General features: G+C 35.2%; 1 protein-coding gene across 1 annotated transcript; it reads right to left on the bottom strand.

The window, feature by feature from the left end:
- LOC109837565 (salicylic acid-binding protein 2-like) lies at positions 11,537-15,026 on the bottom strand. Its single transcript, XM_020405866.1, has 3 exons — positions 14,539-15,026; positions 13,491-13,640; positions 11,537-11,895 (listed from the first exon to the last, which is right to left on the bottom strand). Exons 1-3 carry the CDS (start codon positions 14,938-14,940, stop codon positions 11,611-11,613), a joined length of 837 nt encoding a protein of 278 aa, XP_020261455.1. The 5' UTR covers positions 14,941-15,026; the 3' UTR covers positions 11,537-11,610.

Raw genomic sequence — 15,026 nt, 5'->3', positions numbered from 1 at the left:
CTGGACGGCGAGCTCGACGAACGGCGGTGAGCAGATCCGACGTGAGAAGCGGCGGCGAACTTGGGTTCGAGCGGTGATGGCGGTTCACCGCGACGTGGGTTGTCGAAGCTTGTAAGGCGTTGGAAACAGAGGCGGGCGGTGGCTCTGCAGGTTAGGGAAGAAGAAAGAGGAGAGAGGCGCAGCACTTTTGGTGAACAGGAAGAATGAAAAAGAAAATACTAGTATATATATATATATATATATATATATATAATATATATATATATATATATATATATATATATATATATATATATATAATATATATATATTATATATATATAATAGGTTTGGTTACGGTTTTGAAAATTCCAATTAAAATAAATAATTTTGGGTACTTAAAAATTAAACTAATTACATAATAATTATCTATAATTAAAAACGTACATGTTGTGCTAACACAACAGTTGATACGAAATAGTCGAAATATACCCATATTGTACAATTAAACGAAAATAATTAATAAATAAAATATATTTACTTACATTTAAAATTAAATAATTATGGGATAAGTATATACACAGTAAAACGTACTAGTTATACTAATACGACAGAAAATATGTAACAGTAGAATAATTCAACAAATTATACCAAAAACACGTAATTAATAATACCATGTATTATATAAAATAATTTATAATAATATTAATAATACAATATATTATTTAAAATAATATGAATAGTACCGATAACATAACAAATTAATTCTAGAAATTTTTTACAGTACAAAACAAATTTATAAATATAAAAATCATTTAAATAATTATATAATCAGATTTTTAAATCATAGAAATTATAGGAAATCGAAAAAATAAAAATACACTTTTAAAAATCATAATTAAATATTTTAAAATACCAGAAAAGTATTTTAACTAGTATCGAAAATTCATGGTCCTTACAATATTATCATGAATAATAGCATATCTTATTTTCTTACCACATATCATAATTACTATCATTAAATTTATCAATTTTTTTCCAGTTCTGATAGAACGAGTTTACTAGCCATTCGGTAGAGAACTAAAACTAAAATTCCAATTTAAAATATTATATAAGGTTGATGTATAGACAGATATACTAAAAATAGAATAAAGTTAGATACTAAAAAATAAAATAAAAAAAATTAAAAGAACCTGACTGTTTTGAGTTGAGAAAGTAAACTCCAATTTGAGCGAGATCATCACTTAGTGGTGTTGACCGAAGAATCACTTGTCGAAGTTTTGGCGTCGTCTCTGATCGGAGGTCGTAGCGAGGTTGAAGTTGATAATTAACGGGCTTCTGTGCGGATGCTGGAATACCAGCAGATCAGGTTGAAATCAGTAGTTGAAAGTGCAATTGCCTTAAACTTGTAGCTGAGCCGGGATATTGATGTAACATTTCGGGACTTATTTGAAAATGCCCCTTTTTTAAGAGGGACTTTCACAAAAATGAATAATAAAAAATGACTATAGAGTACAGTCCAATAAAATAAAAGAATGGTTTGAGGAGTCGGTCACGTGGGTAGGTAAATGGGTTGTACTCTTCGACTTCAAAACTTGAAAAATGTAGGCTATGACAAAACTTGGCTATGAAAAAAGTAAGCTTTGACTACAGAGAAACTAAAAAGGAGTTCGATAGTTGTCACCTAGGATAATAGCTGTCAACAGAGAAATATAGTCTATCGGATATTAGGAGAACAGAGAAGACTATAGGATAATAGCTCTGATACAAATGCACGAAACAGATAATAGGGAAAAGAAAGATGGATTTTTTAGGGGGCTGGTAATAGGATAGAGATTTGTTTTTTTTGTGTTGTGTTTTTTCAAAAAGAACAACACTCCATTTTATATATAGATACCAAACCCATCATCTCCACCCCTCAAAAAACTACCTCTGAGAGATATTCTCTCAACAACCTCACTTCCCACAATTTTCTCAAATGCGAATGGTTGATTTGATCACACAAGACCAAGTCGAAGTTACAAAAAGAGAAGGTGATACGGATTTGCTTGTTCTATGGTTAAGTCCAAAATGTAAGGATGTAGTCCAATAAATTAATAATATTCGATTAAAGTCCTTGGTGTATATCAAGCCTTTTGGACGTGGATATCTAACTAAATATATATCCTACACTGTCTTTTAGTTTGGTTTAGCTTAGTATGCATCTATGGGGCTGTTTGGTTCGGTTCGCACATAAAAAATGGTGGGAAACCAATGTATTTATTTTTCTTGTGTTTGGTTCGCATAGAAAAAAAAGGAAAACTTTTGTAAACAAAGCAGAGAAGAAAAAAAATCTGACGTGGCAGAGTTTTTATCAATTTCACTCGGTTGGGGAAGGAAATCGGTGAGGGAAAAAAATCTGAGCTGGCGGCGATTTCAGTAGAGTTTTTCCTCTTCCATCCGAGCGAACCAAAGCGGCACAAAGAAATGGACGGAAACAAAAAAACTGACGTGGAGGGTTAAAAATCTGACGTGGAAGGGTTTTCTGAGTTTTCCACCCCTTATAATAGCGAACCAAACAGCCCCTATGAATAATGTCAAATCATAACGATATCTTCGAGCAAGGTGGGGTCGTATTAATATTCGATAATGACAATAATTAAGGAGCTGGTTTAATTCTACGGTTGATGATTATCTGCCCAATTTTCAGCATGTGAGCCTAATGTACCGTAGCGGTAAAACCTCTCGCAGTTTTTAGGCCCTGTTTGGTTCTTTTTGTAAAACATGAAAAAATGTATTGTTGATGGGGATAAAACATGCAATAGTTGCAAATGCACAAGTGCACAACATCAAGCTATAGTATTTAAGATATCGATTTACGGAGGAGGGAGAGTATTCAAAAAATAAACTAAGTGAGTTCTTGAATTGTGTAGGAAACTAATGAGAGTTGTACGTAAAAGTGGTGAGTGTTTTTGGTAGAGGGGTTTTCACAAAAATAAAAGGCTAAAACAACAGGGAAGAATGAGAGAAAGAGAAGAACAAAATAAAAATCAAATTAAATCAAAACAAGAAGTTAATGAAAAGATAGAGGAAATCAAGAGAGGAGAATAATAATCTAGAATTGAATTCACTAGTTAATTTTAATTTACATTTAAGAATTAGACTCTTTATAATCACATATTTCTTAGATTTCTTAAGCATAAAATATCAAGTTACTTAAAACAAGCATAATTTCTAAGCAATATTAATACTTATGAAAAGAACTAAACGACTAGATAATAATCTAGATTTGAATAAGCATAACCTATCAAATCACTCAATGAAAGCATAAACTATCAATCTCTTTCTCAACCTATTAGTTCTTTAGTTGATTATCCTAACATGATCATTTTAAGCACAAAAAGAGAAAATTAAAAACACAAAAAAAATTAAACTAGTTTCATCTAATTCTAGATTTCCTATAATAATTAGCTACTCATATTAAAAAATAAACATAAAGAATGAAAATCTATACTAAAAAGTCAATGATGCATTAGTTGAAACTGACTTTAAAAATAGTAATAAAAAAAAAGTCCTAGATAGCTTCATTTTGAGTGACCAAAATTTTAATGTCATTGGTTTTTGATAGCTAATACAAAACAAATCAAGAGGTCTAAAGCAAAATGACCAAAAGGGGTATCTTTTAACTTTCATTTTTCTTTTTCTTTGTGTGTGTGTGTGGAGACTCAAGGGTATTAGCTTATAAAATTTTTAACCAATAAATTAACACAAATAAATCTACAATGAAATAGCTTAACCAAAATTTCCTAATATTATTTCATCAAATCATATGTCAAAATTTTAATTGTATTATAAAGCTAATGGATAACAATATAAGTAAAGAGAATACAGAGAAGACAATGAGCACTCAATCCTTCATTTTTCTTTCATTCATACTCAAATACAAATCACAAGCCATCTATTTATAGGCACGTAAAAAGAGATGTTACATGCATCATATTTATGAGAATTTACTTGGGAATGTTAATAGACTATAACTCCTTAGAATACCAATGGACATCCATAATAATATTATAACATCTCATTGCAATACTAATAGACATCCATAATAATATCATAACACTCCCCCTTGGATGTCCATTTATTCAACCAAGAATATGTCTCATTAAAACCTTACTAGGTAAAACCCCATGGGGAAAACCCTAGTGAAGGTAAAATAGTACATTATACTTATCCATCATTTGAGGTAATACTTTGCTAGAAAAAAAATACAATACTTGCTCCCTCTTTTGTCTACATCCCTATCCTTTAAGATTATCACTCGAGGTTCTTGAATCGTCGTAATCCAATTATGTAGACTAGTTCCTCGAATCTCTTTGTAGGCAGTGCCTTCGTGAATAAATCGACGAGATTATCACTAGATCGAACTTGTTGAACATCAATAGCACCATTCTCTTGAAGATCATTAGTAAAGAAGAACTTTGGAGATATGTGTTTTGTCCTATCACCATTGATATATCCCGTCTTCAATTGAGCTATACATGCTGTATTATCCTCAGACAAAATTGTTGGTACCTCCATTTGAGAGGACAATCAACATGTCTTCTGAATATGTTGGATTATTGATCTGAGCTAGACACGCTCTCGGCTTGCTTCATGAATTGCCAGAATTTCTGCATGATTAGATGATGTAGCCACAATTGTTTGCTTAGTAGAACTCCAAGATATAGCAGTACCACCATATATAAAGACATAACCTGTTTGTGACGGTCCATTATGAGGATCAGACAAATAACCTGCATCTGCATAACTTACCAACTCTGATTTGGACAAATGAGAATAGTATAAACTTATATCCACTGTACCTCTAAGATATCGAAATATATGTTTAACCCCTGTCCAATGTCTTCTTGCAGGTGACGAACTATATATTGCTAATAAATTCACTGTAAATGATATATCAGGTCGAGTGTGATTAGCAAGATACATTAGTGCACCTATTGTGCTCAGATATGATACTTCAGGACCAAGCAGTTCTTCATCATTTCCCTTAGGTCAGAAAGGATCTTTATTAATTTAAGTGATCTCACGACCATTAGAGTACTCAGTGGGTATGCCTTATCAATATAAAATCTTTTAAGTATCTTTGATATATAAGCAGATTGGTGTATAAAAATTACATTCTTAAGATGTTCAATCTGCAAGCCGAGGAAAAATTTTGTTCTGCCAAGATCTTTCATTTCAAATTCCAGTTTAGGCAATTTGCAACCTTTTGAAGCTCTTCAGGAGTTCCGATGATGTTTAAATCATCAACGTACACTACAATAATCACAAATTGTGATTTAGATCTATTTATAAAAATACAATGGCAAATAGGATCATTATTATAACCTTGTTTCAACAAGTACTCAGTTAAGCGGTTGTACCACATATGTCCTGCTTGTTTTAAACCTGTTTGGTGGAAAATTTTGCAGTAAAAGAAATGAAGGAAATATGATCTGTATTTCTTTAATCTCAGTTATAATTGGATTTTCTGATTACAAAAGAGAGGAGAATGATCTAGATTCTCCCCTTTGTTTAATTCTGAGTTCTTCACGGTGGCGATGGAGTGTCTCCTTCGAATGCTCGCGTCGAATTTGCTCTCCGTTGACGATCCGACGTCTTGTTTCACTGGAACGTGGTATTCTCCTCACGATTTGACATTGTGGAGAACTTGCGTGGCAAGTTTTAGAACTCTGAACGAGTTTGAAACTCTATGAAAGAGTCGATTTAACCGAAATTGGTCTATAAGCTAAGGATGAAGAATGCTCCTGTTGCTGATCTCCAATGCTCTAGCAATTCCCCCCAAAGATCTCTTCGTTGCTGTCAAAAAGAAGGATGAAAGATCCAGCCCCCGGATCTGAACTAAGCTAATTTCTTAATTATTTATAAGGGGTTAAGGGGTATAATTGCCCACTTAATTCGCTCCTAAGTGGGGGCTAATGAGATGTAACCACCCCTTAAATCACTCCTGAATAGAGTTGTGATCCCCTCAAATCTTAGGAAACGATTTTGAAACCGTTCAGCTCGTGTTTGAATGAGTCAAACGAAAAATCCACGTTCTAGTGTGAATTCTGCGTTCAAACGCGATGTCTGGAAGCTTGAACGCAGTGTCTGAAAGCTCGGACGCAGCGGCTGAAAGCTCATTTGGCTGTTTGTTGGAAGCTGCGTTTGGCAGCGGATGAAAGCTGCGTTTGTAGCTTTCGGAGGCTGCGTTTGCAGCCGAACAAGAGCTGCGTTGGCAGCTGGATCTGAGCTGCATTTGCAGCGTTTGGAACTGAATGTGAGCTGCGTTTGCAGCCAGGTTTGACCTGTGTCCGTGGTCGAATTGGTGTTGCGTCTTGGTGATAGTACGCGGGGAGGACTTCCACATCTTAGTTTGAAGAGACCGTCGATTTATAGTCTCTTTCTATCAGAGCATTGCAAAGATCATCGTTTTGTAATCTTTGCTTTAGCACTTTGATATACAAGTTAGAACTAGGGTAATAGAAGCTAGAACTAAGGTAGAAGCTAGAATTAACAAGTGTGCATGTAAAAACATGGGCTGGGTTTAGGACTAGTAAAGTGTAGGCTAGAACTAGTTGTATACAAGCTAGAACTAGGATAATAGAATCTAGAACAAACATAGAGTAAGAATTAATAAGTGTGAAGGTAAAATACGAAGGTTGGATTTAGAAATAGCAAGGTGTGGGCTAGAACTGGCTGTATACAAGCTATAACTAGGGTAATAGAAGCTAGAACTAAGGTATAAGCTAGAATTAACAAGTGTGCATGTAAAAAACGAGGGCTGGGTTTAGAACTAGCAAGGTGTGGGCTAGAACTAGCTGTATACAAGCTAGAACTAGGGTAATAAAAGCTAGAACTAACGTAGAAGCAAGAATTAACAAGTGTGAAGGTAAAATATGAAGGCTGGGTTTAGAACAAGCAAGGTGTGGGCTAGAACTGGATGTATACAAGCTAGAACTAGGGTAATAAAAGCTAGAACTAAGGTAATAAAAGCTAGAACTAAGGTAGAAGCTAGAATTAACAAGTGTGCATGTAAAAAATGCGGGCTGGGTTTAGAACTAGCAAGGTACGGGCTAGAACTGACTGTATACAAGCTAGAACTAGGGTAATAGAAGATAGAACTAACATAAAAGCAAGAAGTAACAAATGTGAAGGTAAAATACGAAGGCTAGGTTTAGAACTAGCAAGGTGTGGGCTAAAACTGACTATATACAAATCAGAACTAGGGTAATAGAAGTTAGAACTAATGTAGAAGTTAGAATTAACAAGTGTGTATGTAAAAAACACAGGCTGGGTTTAGAACTAGCAAGGTGTGGGCTAGAACTAGTTGTATACAAGCTAGAACTAGGATAATAGAAGTTAGAACTAACGTAGAAGCATGAATTAACAAGTGTGAAGGTAAAAAACGCGGTCTGGGTTTAGAACTAGCAAGGTGTGGGTTAGAACTGGCTATATACAAGCTAGAACAAGGGTAATAGAAGCTAGAACTAACGTAGAAGCATGAATTAACAAGTGTAAAGGTAAAAAAACACGACCTGGGTTTAGAACTAGCAAGGTGTGGGCTATAATTGATAGTATACAAGCTAGAACTAGGGTAATAGAAGCTAGAACTAAGGTATAAGCTAGAATTGACAAGTGTGCATGTAAAAAACGCGTGCTAGGTTTAGAACTAGCAAGGTGTGGGCTAGATATGGCTATATGCAAGCTAGAACTAGAATAATAGAAGATAGAACTAAGGTAGATGCTAGAATTACAAGTGTGCATGTAAAAAACGCGGGCTAGGTTTAGAACTAGCAATGTGTGGGCTAGAACTGGCTATATATAAGCTAGAACTAGGGTAATAGAAGCTAGAACTAATGTAGAAGTAAAAATTAACAAGTGTGAAGGTAAAATACAAAGGCTGGATTTAGAACTAGCAAGGTGTGGGCTAGATTTAGTTGTATACAAGCTAGAACTAGGGTAATAGAAGCTAAAACTAAGGTAGAAGCTAGAATTAACAAGTGTGCATGTAAAAAACACGGGCTGAGTTTGGAACTAGCAAGGTGTGGGCTAGAACTGGCTGTATACAAGCTAGAACTTGAGTAATAAAAGTTAGAACTAATGTAGAAGCAATAATTAACAAGTGTGTATGTAAAAAACACGGGCTGGGTTTAGAACTAGCAAGGTGTGGGCTAGAACTGGCTGTATACAAGCTAGAACTAAGGTAATAGAAGCTAGAACTAAGGTAGAACCTAGAATTAACAAGTGTGCATGTAAAAAACACGGGCTGGGTTTAGAACTAGCAAGGCGTGGGCTAGAACTGGCTGTATACAAGCAAGAACAAGGGTAATATAAGGTAGAACTAACGTAGAAGCATGAATTAACAAGTGTGAAGATAAAAAACTAGGCGTGGGTTTAGAACTAGCAAGGTGTGGGCTAGAACTGGCTGTATACAAGCTAGAACTAGGATAATAGAAGCTAGAACTAAGGTAGAAGCTAAAATTAACAAGTGTGCATGTAAAAAACACGGGTTGGGTTTAGAACTAGTAAGGTGTGAGCTAGAACTGGCTGTATACCAGCTAGAACTAGGGTAATAAAAGCTAGAACTAACATAGAAGCATGAATTAACAAGTGTGAAGGTAAAAAAACACGGGCTGGGTTTAGAACTAGCAAGATGTGGGCTAGAACTGGCTGTATACAAGCTAGAACTAGGGTAATAGAAGCTAGAGCTAAGATAAAAGCTAGAATTAACAAGTGTGCATGTATAAAACACGGACTGAGTTTAGAACTAGCAATGTGTGGGCTAGAACTGGCTGTATATAAGCTAGAACTAGGGTAATAGAAGCTAGAACTAAGGTAGAAGCTAGAATTAATAAGTGTGCATGTAAAAAACGCGGGTTGGGTTTAGAACTAGCAATGTGTGGGCTAGAACTGGCTGTATACAAGCTAGAACTAGGGTAATAGAAGCTAGAACTAACGTAAAAGCAAGAATTAACAACTGTGAAGGTAAAATATGAAGGCTGGGTTTAGAACTAGTAAGGTGTGGGCTAGAACTGACTGTATACAAGCTAGAACTAAGGTAATAGAAGCTAGAACTAAGGTAGATGCTAGAATTAACAAGTGTGCATGTAAAAAACGCGAGCTGGGTTTAGAACTAGCAAGGTGTGGGCTAGAACTGGCTGTATACAAGCTAGAATTAGGGTAATAGAAGCTAGATCTAACATAGAAACAATAATTAACAAGTGTGAAGGTAAAATACGAAGACTTGGTTTAGAACTAGCAAGGTGTGGGCTAGAACTGACTGTATACAAGCTAGAACTAGGGTAATAGAAGCTAGAACTAAGGTAGAAGCTAGAATTAACAAGTGTGCATGTAAAAAACACGGGTTGGATTTAGGACTAGCAAGGTGTGGGCTAGAACTGGCTGTATACAAGCTAGAACTATGGTAATAGAAGTTAGAACTAACGTAGAAGCAAGAATTAACAAGTGTGAAGGTAAAATATGAAGGCTGGGTTTAGAACTAGTAAGGTGTGGGCTAGAACTGGCTGTATACAAGCTAGAACTATGGTAATAGAAGCTAGAACTAAGGTAGAAGCTAGAATTAATAAGTGTCCATGTAAAAAAAGCGGGCTGGGTTTAGAACTAGTAAGGTGTGGGCTAGAACTTGCTGTATAAAAGCTAGAACTAGGGTAATAGAAGCTAGAACTAACGTAGAAGCAATAATTAACAAGTGTGATGGTAAAATACAAAGGCTGAGTTTAGAACTAGCAAGGTGTGGGCTAGAACTGGCTGTTTACAAGCTAGAACTAGGATAATAAAAGCTAGAACTAAGGTAGAAACTAGAATTAACAAGTGTGCTTGTAAAAAACACGGGCTTGATTAAGAACTAGGAAGGTGTGGGCTAGAACTGGTTGTATACAAGCTAGAACTAGGATAATAGAAGTTAGAACTAACGTAGAAGCATGAATTAACAAGTGTGAAGTTAAAAAAAACACGGGTTGGGTTTAGAACTAGTAATGTGTGGGTAAAAACTTACGGTATACAAGCTAGAACTTGGGTAATAGAAGCTAGAACTAAGGTAGAAGCAAAAATAACAAGTAGCGGTTAGAACTAACTTAGTAGCCAGAATTAACAATTGTAGCTGCTAGAACTAACTCGAGGGCTACTAGAACTACCACGATAGCATCTAGAAATAACATATCATTAGGTATAACTATTATCAAATATAATTAACAACGATTTATAAAAACATGACTTTATCCTCATTTATAACAACTATTTATAACTACCGTCCTAGCGTACAACGATTTTTGGTAATTAAATAATTTTTCAGCCTATTTGCTAATTAAGTTTTAAAAGTGGTCTATTTTAAAAATTTGTTCGAAATTAAAATACAAAAAAATTGCGCACATTAGGTTTATTACAAATTCAGCCTCCTCCAAAAAGGCGTGGATGTCTTGTGAATGTGGAAAAATGGGGATAACTTTTGGCTATTTTTAAAAATTAAATCGTTCATTTATTTGTAGCTGGTCAATTATTTTTTTCTTTTTTTTCTTTTCTTCTTCTAGCTAATGGATTAATGCTCTATGCGTCTCGGTCTGGTGACTAAAAAAACATCCATAACAGAATCGGACACAATTTACAAATACAGAAGCTCATAAGGATAAATCCACAACATGAACCCTCAATTGATCAAAGTCATCTCAAATAAAAAAAAAAGTAATTTCCAAATCTCAACGGGGCACAACAACATCATCATTTACGGTAAAGATCAATCTCAAAAACCAACCTACTCTCGTAGCATCATCTTCTTAAATTCATCAAAGTATAAAACACTATCTCTATTAACATCATACCTTCGGATCATCTCCATGCACTCCTCAACAGTCTTCAATTGCCCGAGCTTTTCGAACGTTTTCCTCAAGCTCTGCGGCGATCTACGGCGACGAGGACGGGTGGAGGAGGGGAGGGGAGGCGGCGACGAACTCGAGGGGAGCCTTGAGGGCCTGAGTGGAGGCAACGGCGAGGAGGGCGAGGGCCAGGGTGATGAGCTTGAGAAAGCTCTTAGTTTTAGAGAGAGGAGAGAGAGAGAGAGAGAGAGAGAGAGAGGGAGAGAGATGAGAGAGAGAGAGAGAGAGGAGATGAGAGAGAGAGAGAGAGAGAGAGAGAGGATATGAGTGCGGGGTCTAAGGGATTGAAGAGAGAGGATAAGGATAATTTGGGGATTTTAGCTTAGCTGGCATGTAATAATTAATAAAAAAAGGACTGTAGTACAAAGTGTCACACATCAATGGGCTGATTCACATGGGGAAAACTATGAGGGGCCTCATCACATGAAGTTTCTATTTTTGGGGTCTGTACACATTTTTCCCTTGAATATTTGTTCTTATAGGCTATTTATAGTTCAATAAGATGCTCTTAGTTACACAATTTTGACAAGTGACAGACAATATAATTAATTAATATTATCTGTAGAAAATTTTTCCATAACTCCAACTTTTAAAAGGAGTATGATTTTATGAAGCGATACAACCACAATATGGACTGACAAACATGAGAATGATGTGCAAGAAACAAAGCTATAATTTTTATTCATTTGAAAGATAACAACATATGAAATAGATTTCATTACTCATCAACATGCTCAACAATTTCAAGTAGAGATTGACACAACTCCTGTGGCCTTGAAAACATGGGCATATGATCCGATCCTTCAATCTCGAACACTTTCTTCACACAATTACTCCGAATCATCTGCTGTTGATACTCTTTCACGATTATTGCGTCGTCGCAACACACCACGTAGAAACTAGGCACCGAGCCATACCTGTCCTTAGACAATGCCGACGTGCTCTCAAGATCTTCTAAAAACATCGGGCAAGGCCTCAGGAGCGTGCTCGCTAACATGAGATCCTACACACCAAAACATCTCATTATATCATTCTAAGCTCAAAAATCCAAGCCCCTGCATGTAAATTTCACAAAATTTATCTGTATGAGAAGTTTGGAGCACTTCGATATAACTCCCAAAAAAGTTTGGAAATGCCATATGAGTCCTAGGGCTGTCCAAAACAGCCCCCGGTCCGGGCCCGGCCGGGCCATGGCCTCGCCCCGGAAACCCGGACCAGGTCCGGGCTCCGGGCCGGACCCGGGCCGGCTCTTTTGTGCCCGGCCCGGGCCCGGATTATTTTTTATTATTTTTTTATTTTTTATTTTTATGTATTATATTATATATGTATATATAAATATATATAATATGTATAATATATGTATATATAAGTATACTTTCTCTTATATAAGTATATATATATAAGAATACTCTCTTTTATATATGTATAATGTATGTATGTATGTATATATATACTCTCTCTCTTAGTATATATGTATATATATGTATACTCTCTCTTATATATGTATACTCTCTCTTATATAAGTATATATAAGTATACACTCTCTTATATATGTATTGTGTGTATATATATATATATACTAATATACTCTCTCTCTTAGTATATATGTATAGTATATATAAGTATATACTATATATGTATAATATATATGTGTGTGTGTGTATATATATATATATATACTCTCTCTCTCTCTTAGTATATATGTATATATAAGTATACTCTCTCTTATATATGTATACTGCTTATTATATAAGTATACTCTTTTATATATGTGTGTGTGTACTCTCTCTCTTAGTATATAAGTATATATAAGTATAGTATATTACAACGGTTACTTCTTCCCCATTGGCCCAACGAGCAACGGCTAGAGAGCTACTTATGCGATTCTCTCCCTCTCTCTTAAATTATAACTTATAAATATATAAAATATATTTACATATAATATATGTATATATTAATATATAGTTACATAATAATTTGGAAGTATATACTAATACATAATTATATAAAATATAATAATATTAAACTAATTTTTAGCATTTTTTATCCAAAAAAAAAGAAAAGAAATTTAAAAAAACCTAGTTGGGATGTACTTATCTATTGTGATGCGATGAATTCCAAAATAAATTTATACTTGTAATTTATAAATGATTTATTAATTATTAATAAAGAATTTATTTTTATAATTTTTTATTTGTAATTTATGTTATTTTAAGTGATTAATAAAATTATTATTTTACTATTATTTTTTTGTCTTTTTTTATAATTTAAAACTTAAATAAAATGTAAAAATTTGATAAAAAAAATTAAAAAAAAAAGAAAAAAACTCGGTCCGGATGGACAGGCCTACATATGACCTCCGAAAAAGTTAATAAGTTTTTAGGGTCCACTCATCTCGCTTTCAAATTAATATACATCAAACAAAAAGAAAAGGGTCCACTCATCTCAAAATGGTTACTAAGTTTTTTGGACCAAACATCTCGCTCTCAAATATACATCAAACAAAAAGTTATCTCAAAATGGACCAAACAGTTTGCAGGTTTCGTGAAATTTGTTGTATTTTTTTTACGTAGCACGAAAAAATCAAGATGCATATACCTCCTGTGAGCAGAGTTGATAGAGGTTGTAAGCGATGGTCTGAGGACCGAATATCATCCTGGAAGGGGGAGGAATTTTACTTTCTGTTGGGGCTTCAATAGGGGTGAGCTGTGTATCGAGCGACATAAACAGTGGACTGAACAGGAGATCCTACATGCATATGTTCAAATAAATTAAATTTGACAGCATAAGTTCGCAAAATATTTATTGAAGATAGTAATTAATGATGATATTTTAGACCATTTATCCTTTGTGTTGACAATTTTTGATCGTTCAAATGAGCATTGCATAATTTTGAAGGTTCATGGGTCCTCTTTACTTTATAAATTTTACAAGGGATTTGTGCAAACCTCCACAAAGTTCAAGAGGTTCGATGAAATTTATCCAAAAACAATATCATTACCTTGCCGCTTATTCCCAATTAATCTAATCTAGATATAGTCTAAAAAAATCTTTCAGTTTTTTTGTATAAATCTTTTCTAAGGTAAAAATAGGGCAAGAGCCCTATTCTAAAGTATATACTAATATTTACCATAAGAGAAAAACATTATCATTGATGTGATAATTCCTATCTAAATTGGAAAATGCGAAGTGTACTAAAAAATTTGAAATTCTTGATAACTAGACACAAATAAGCAGGGCTCAGAGAAGCTCATTATTTCCCTTTATAATTTATAAGAAATGTTTCACTTTTTATTATGAAATAGTACAAAAATAGTACAACTCTTGTGTACGCACACTTATCATTATTCATCTAAATTAGAGAGACCCAAACCTTGAAAAAGTATAAGTGCACCCGCTCCAGTAGATCATTAGATTTCTGGATTCTTACATAGATCTAAAGGTTGACATCTTTTAGATATACCCGCTCCAGTAGATCATTAGATTTCTGGATTCTTACATAGATCTAAAGGTTGACATCTTTTAGATATAGATTTAACGTCATGGGCTGTGATATTTTCTCACAAAACCCTTTCTATCTATGAGAATAAGGAGCAAACGTGATCGTCACTTATTAGGAACATGTACATGGAGATTATCGTAGTACCTTAAGAAGACGGCCGGGGCTAGATTCACAGTCGGGCATAAGCGCCGTAACAAAAACCAAACCCGCAACTTTCTCCGGGAACTTCTCCGCCGCCAGCGCCACGCTGAGCCCGCCGAGGCTGTGACCCACCAAGATCACCTTCTCCGTCGACGGTAGCGAAGCCACGACATCCATCAGCGGCTGCGAATAATCAGCGAAAGAAGCAACCTCCTCGAGCCTCGTTGCGTCGATCCCTGAGGTGTCCTGCGGATTTGAGAAGTGTCCTGCGGATTTGAGGTCAGGGATTGTCACTTGGTGTCCTGCGGATTTGAGAAGTGTCGCTAGTTTGTACCAGGACCACGCTCCATGGGAAGCTCCATGGACCAGAATTATGCGGCGCTTGTTCTCTGTAGGTTCGGCCATGGTTCCCTCCTGATCTGGGAATTAGTGTCAAGTTGCTGTGTGCTATGTATAGAGGCGATCGAATACTCTAGTAGTTTGCTAGCGGC

The sequence above is a fragment of the Asparagus officinalis genome, chromosome 4 (genome assembly GCF_001876935.1).
Source record: "Asparagus officinalis chromosome 4, Aspof.V1, whole genome shotgun sequence".
Classification (NCBI taxonomy): Eukaryota; Viridiplantae; Streptophyta; class Magnoliopsida; order Asparagales; family Asparagaceae; genus Asparagus; species Asparagus officinalis.
The sequence above is the reverse complement of the archived record's forward strand: the minus strand, read 5'-3'. Positions and strand labels throughout refer to the sequence as shown.

Bases quoted from the DNA above. Each gene is read 5' to 3' on its own strand.
- LOC109837565 (XM_020405866.1), bottom strand. From the start codon at position 14,940: ATGGCCGAACCTACAGAGAACAAGCGCCGCATAATTCTGGTCCATGGA. The intron at 13,641-14,538 runs GTACTACGATAA...ATATGCATGTAG, and splicing joins GCCCCGGCCGTCTTCTTAAG to GATCTCCTGTTCAGTCCACT. The intron at 11,896-13,490 runs GTATATGCATCT...TTTGGTGTGTAG, and splicing joins ATCAACTCTGCTCACAGGAG to GATCTCATGTTAGCGAGCAC.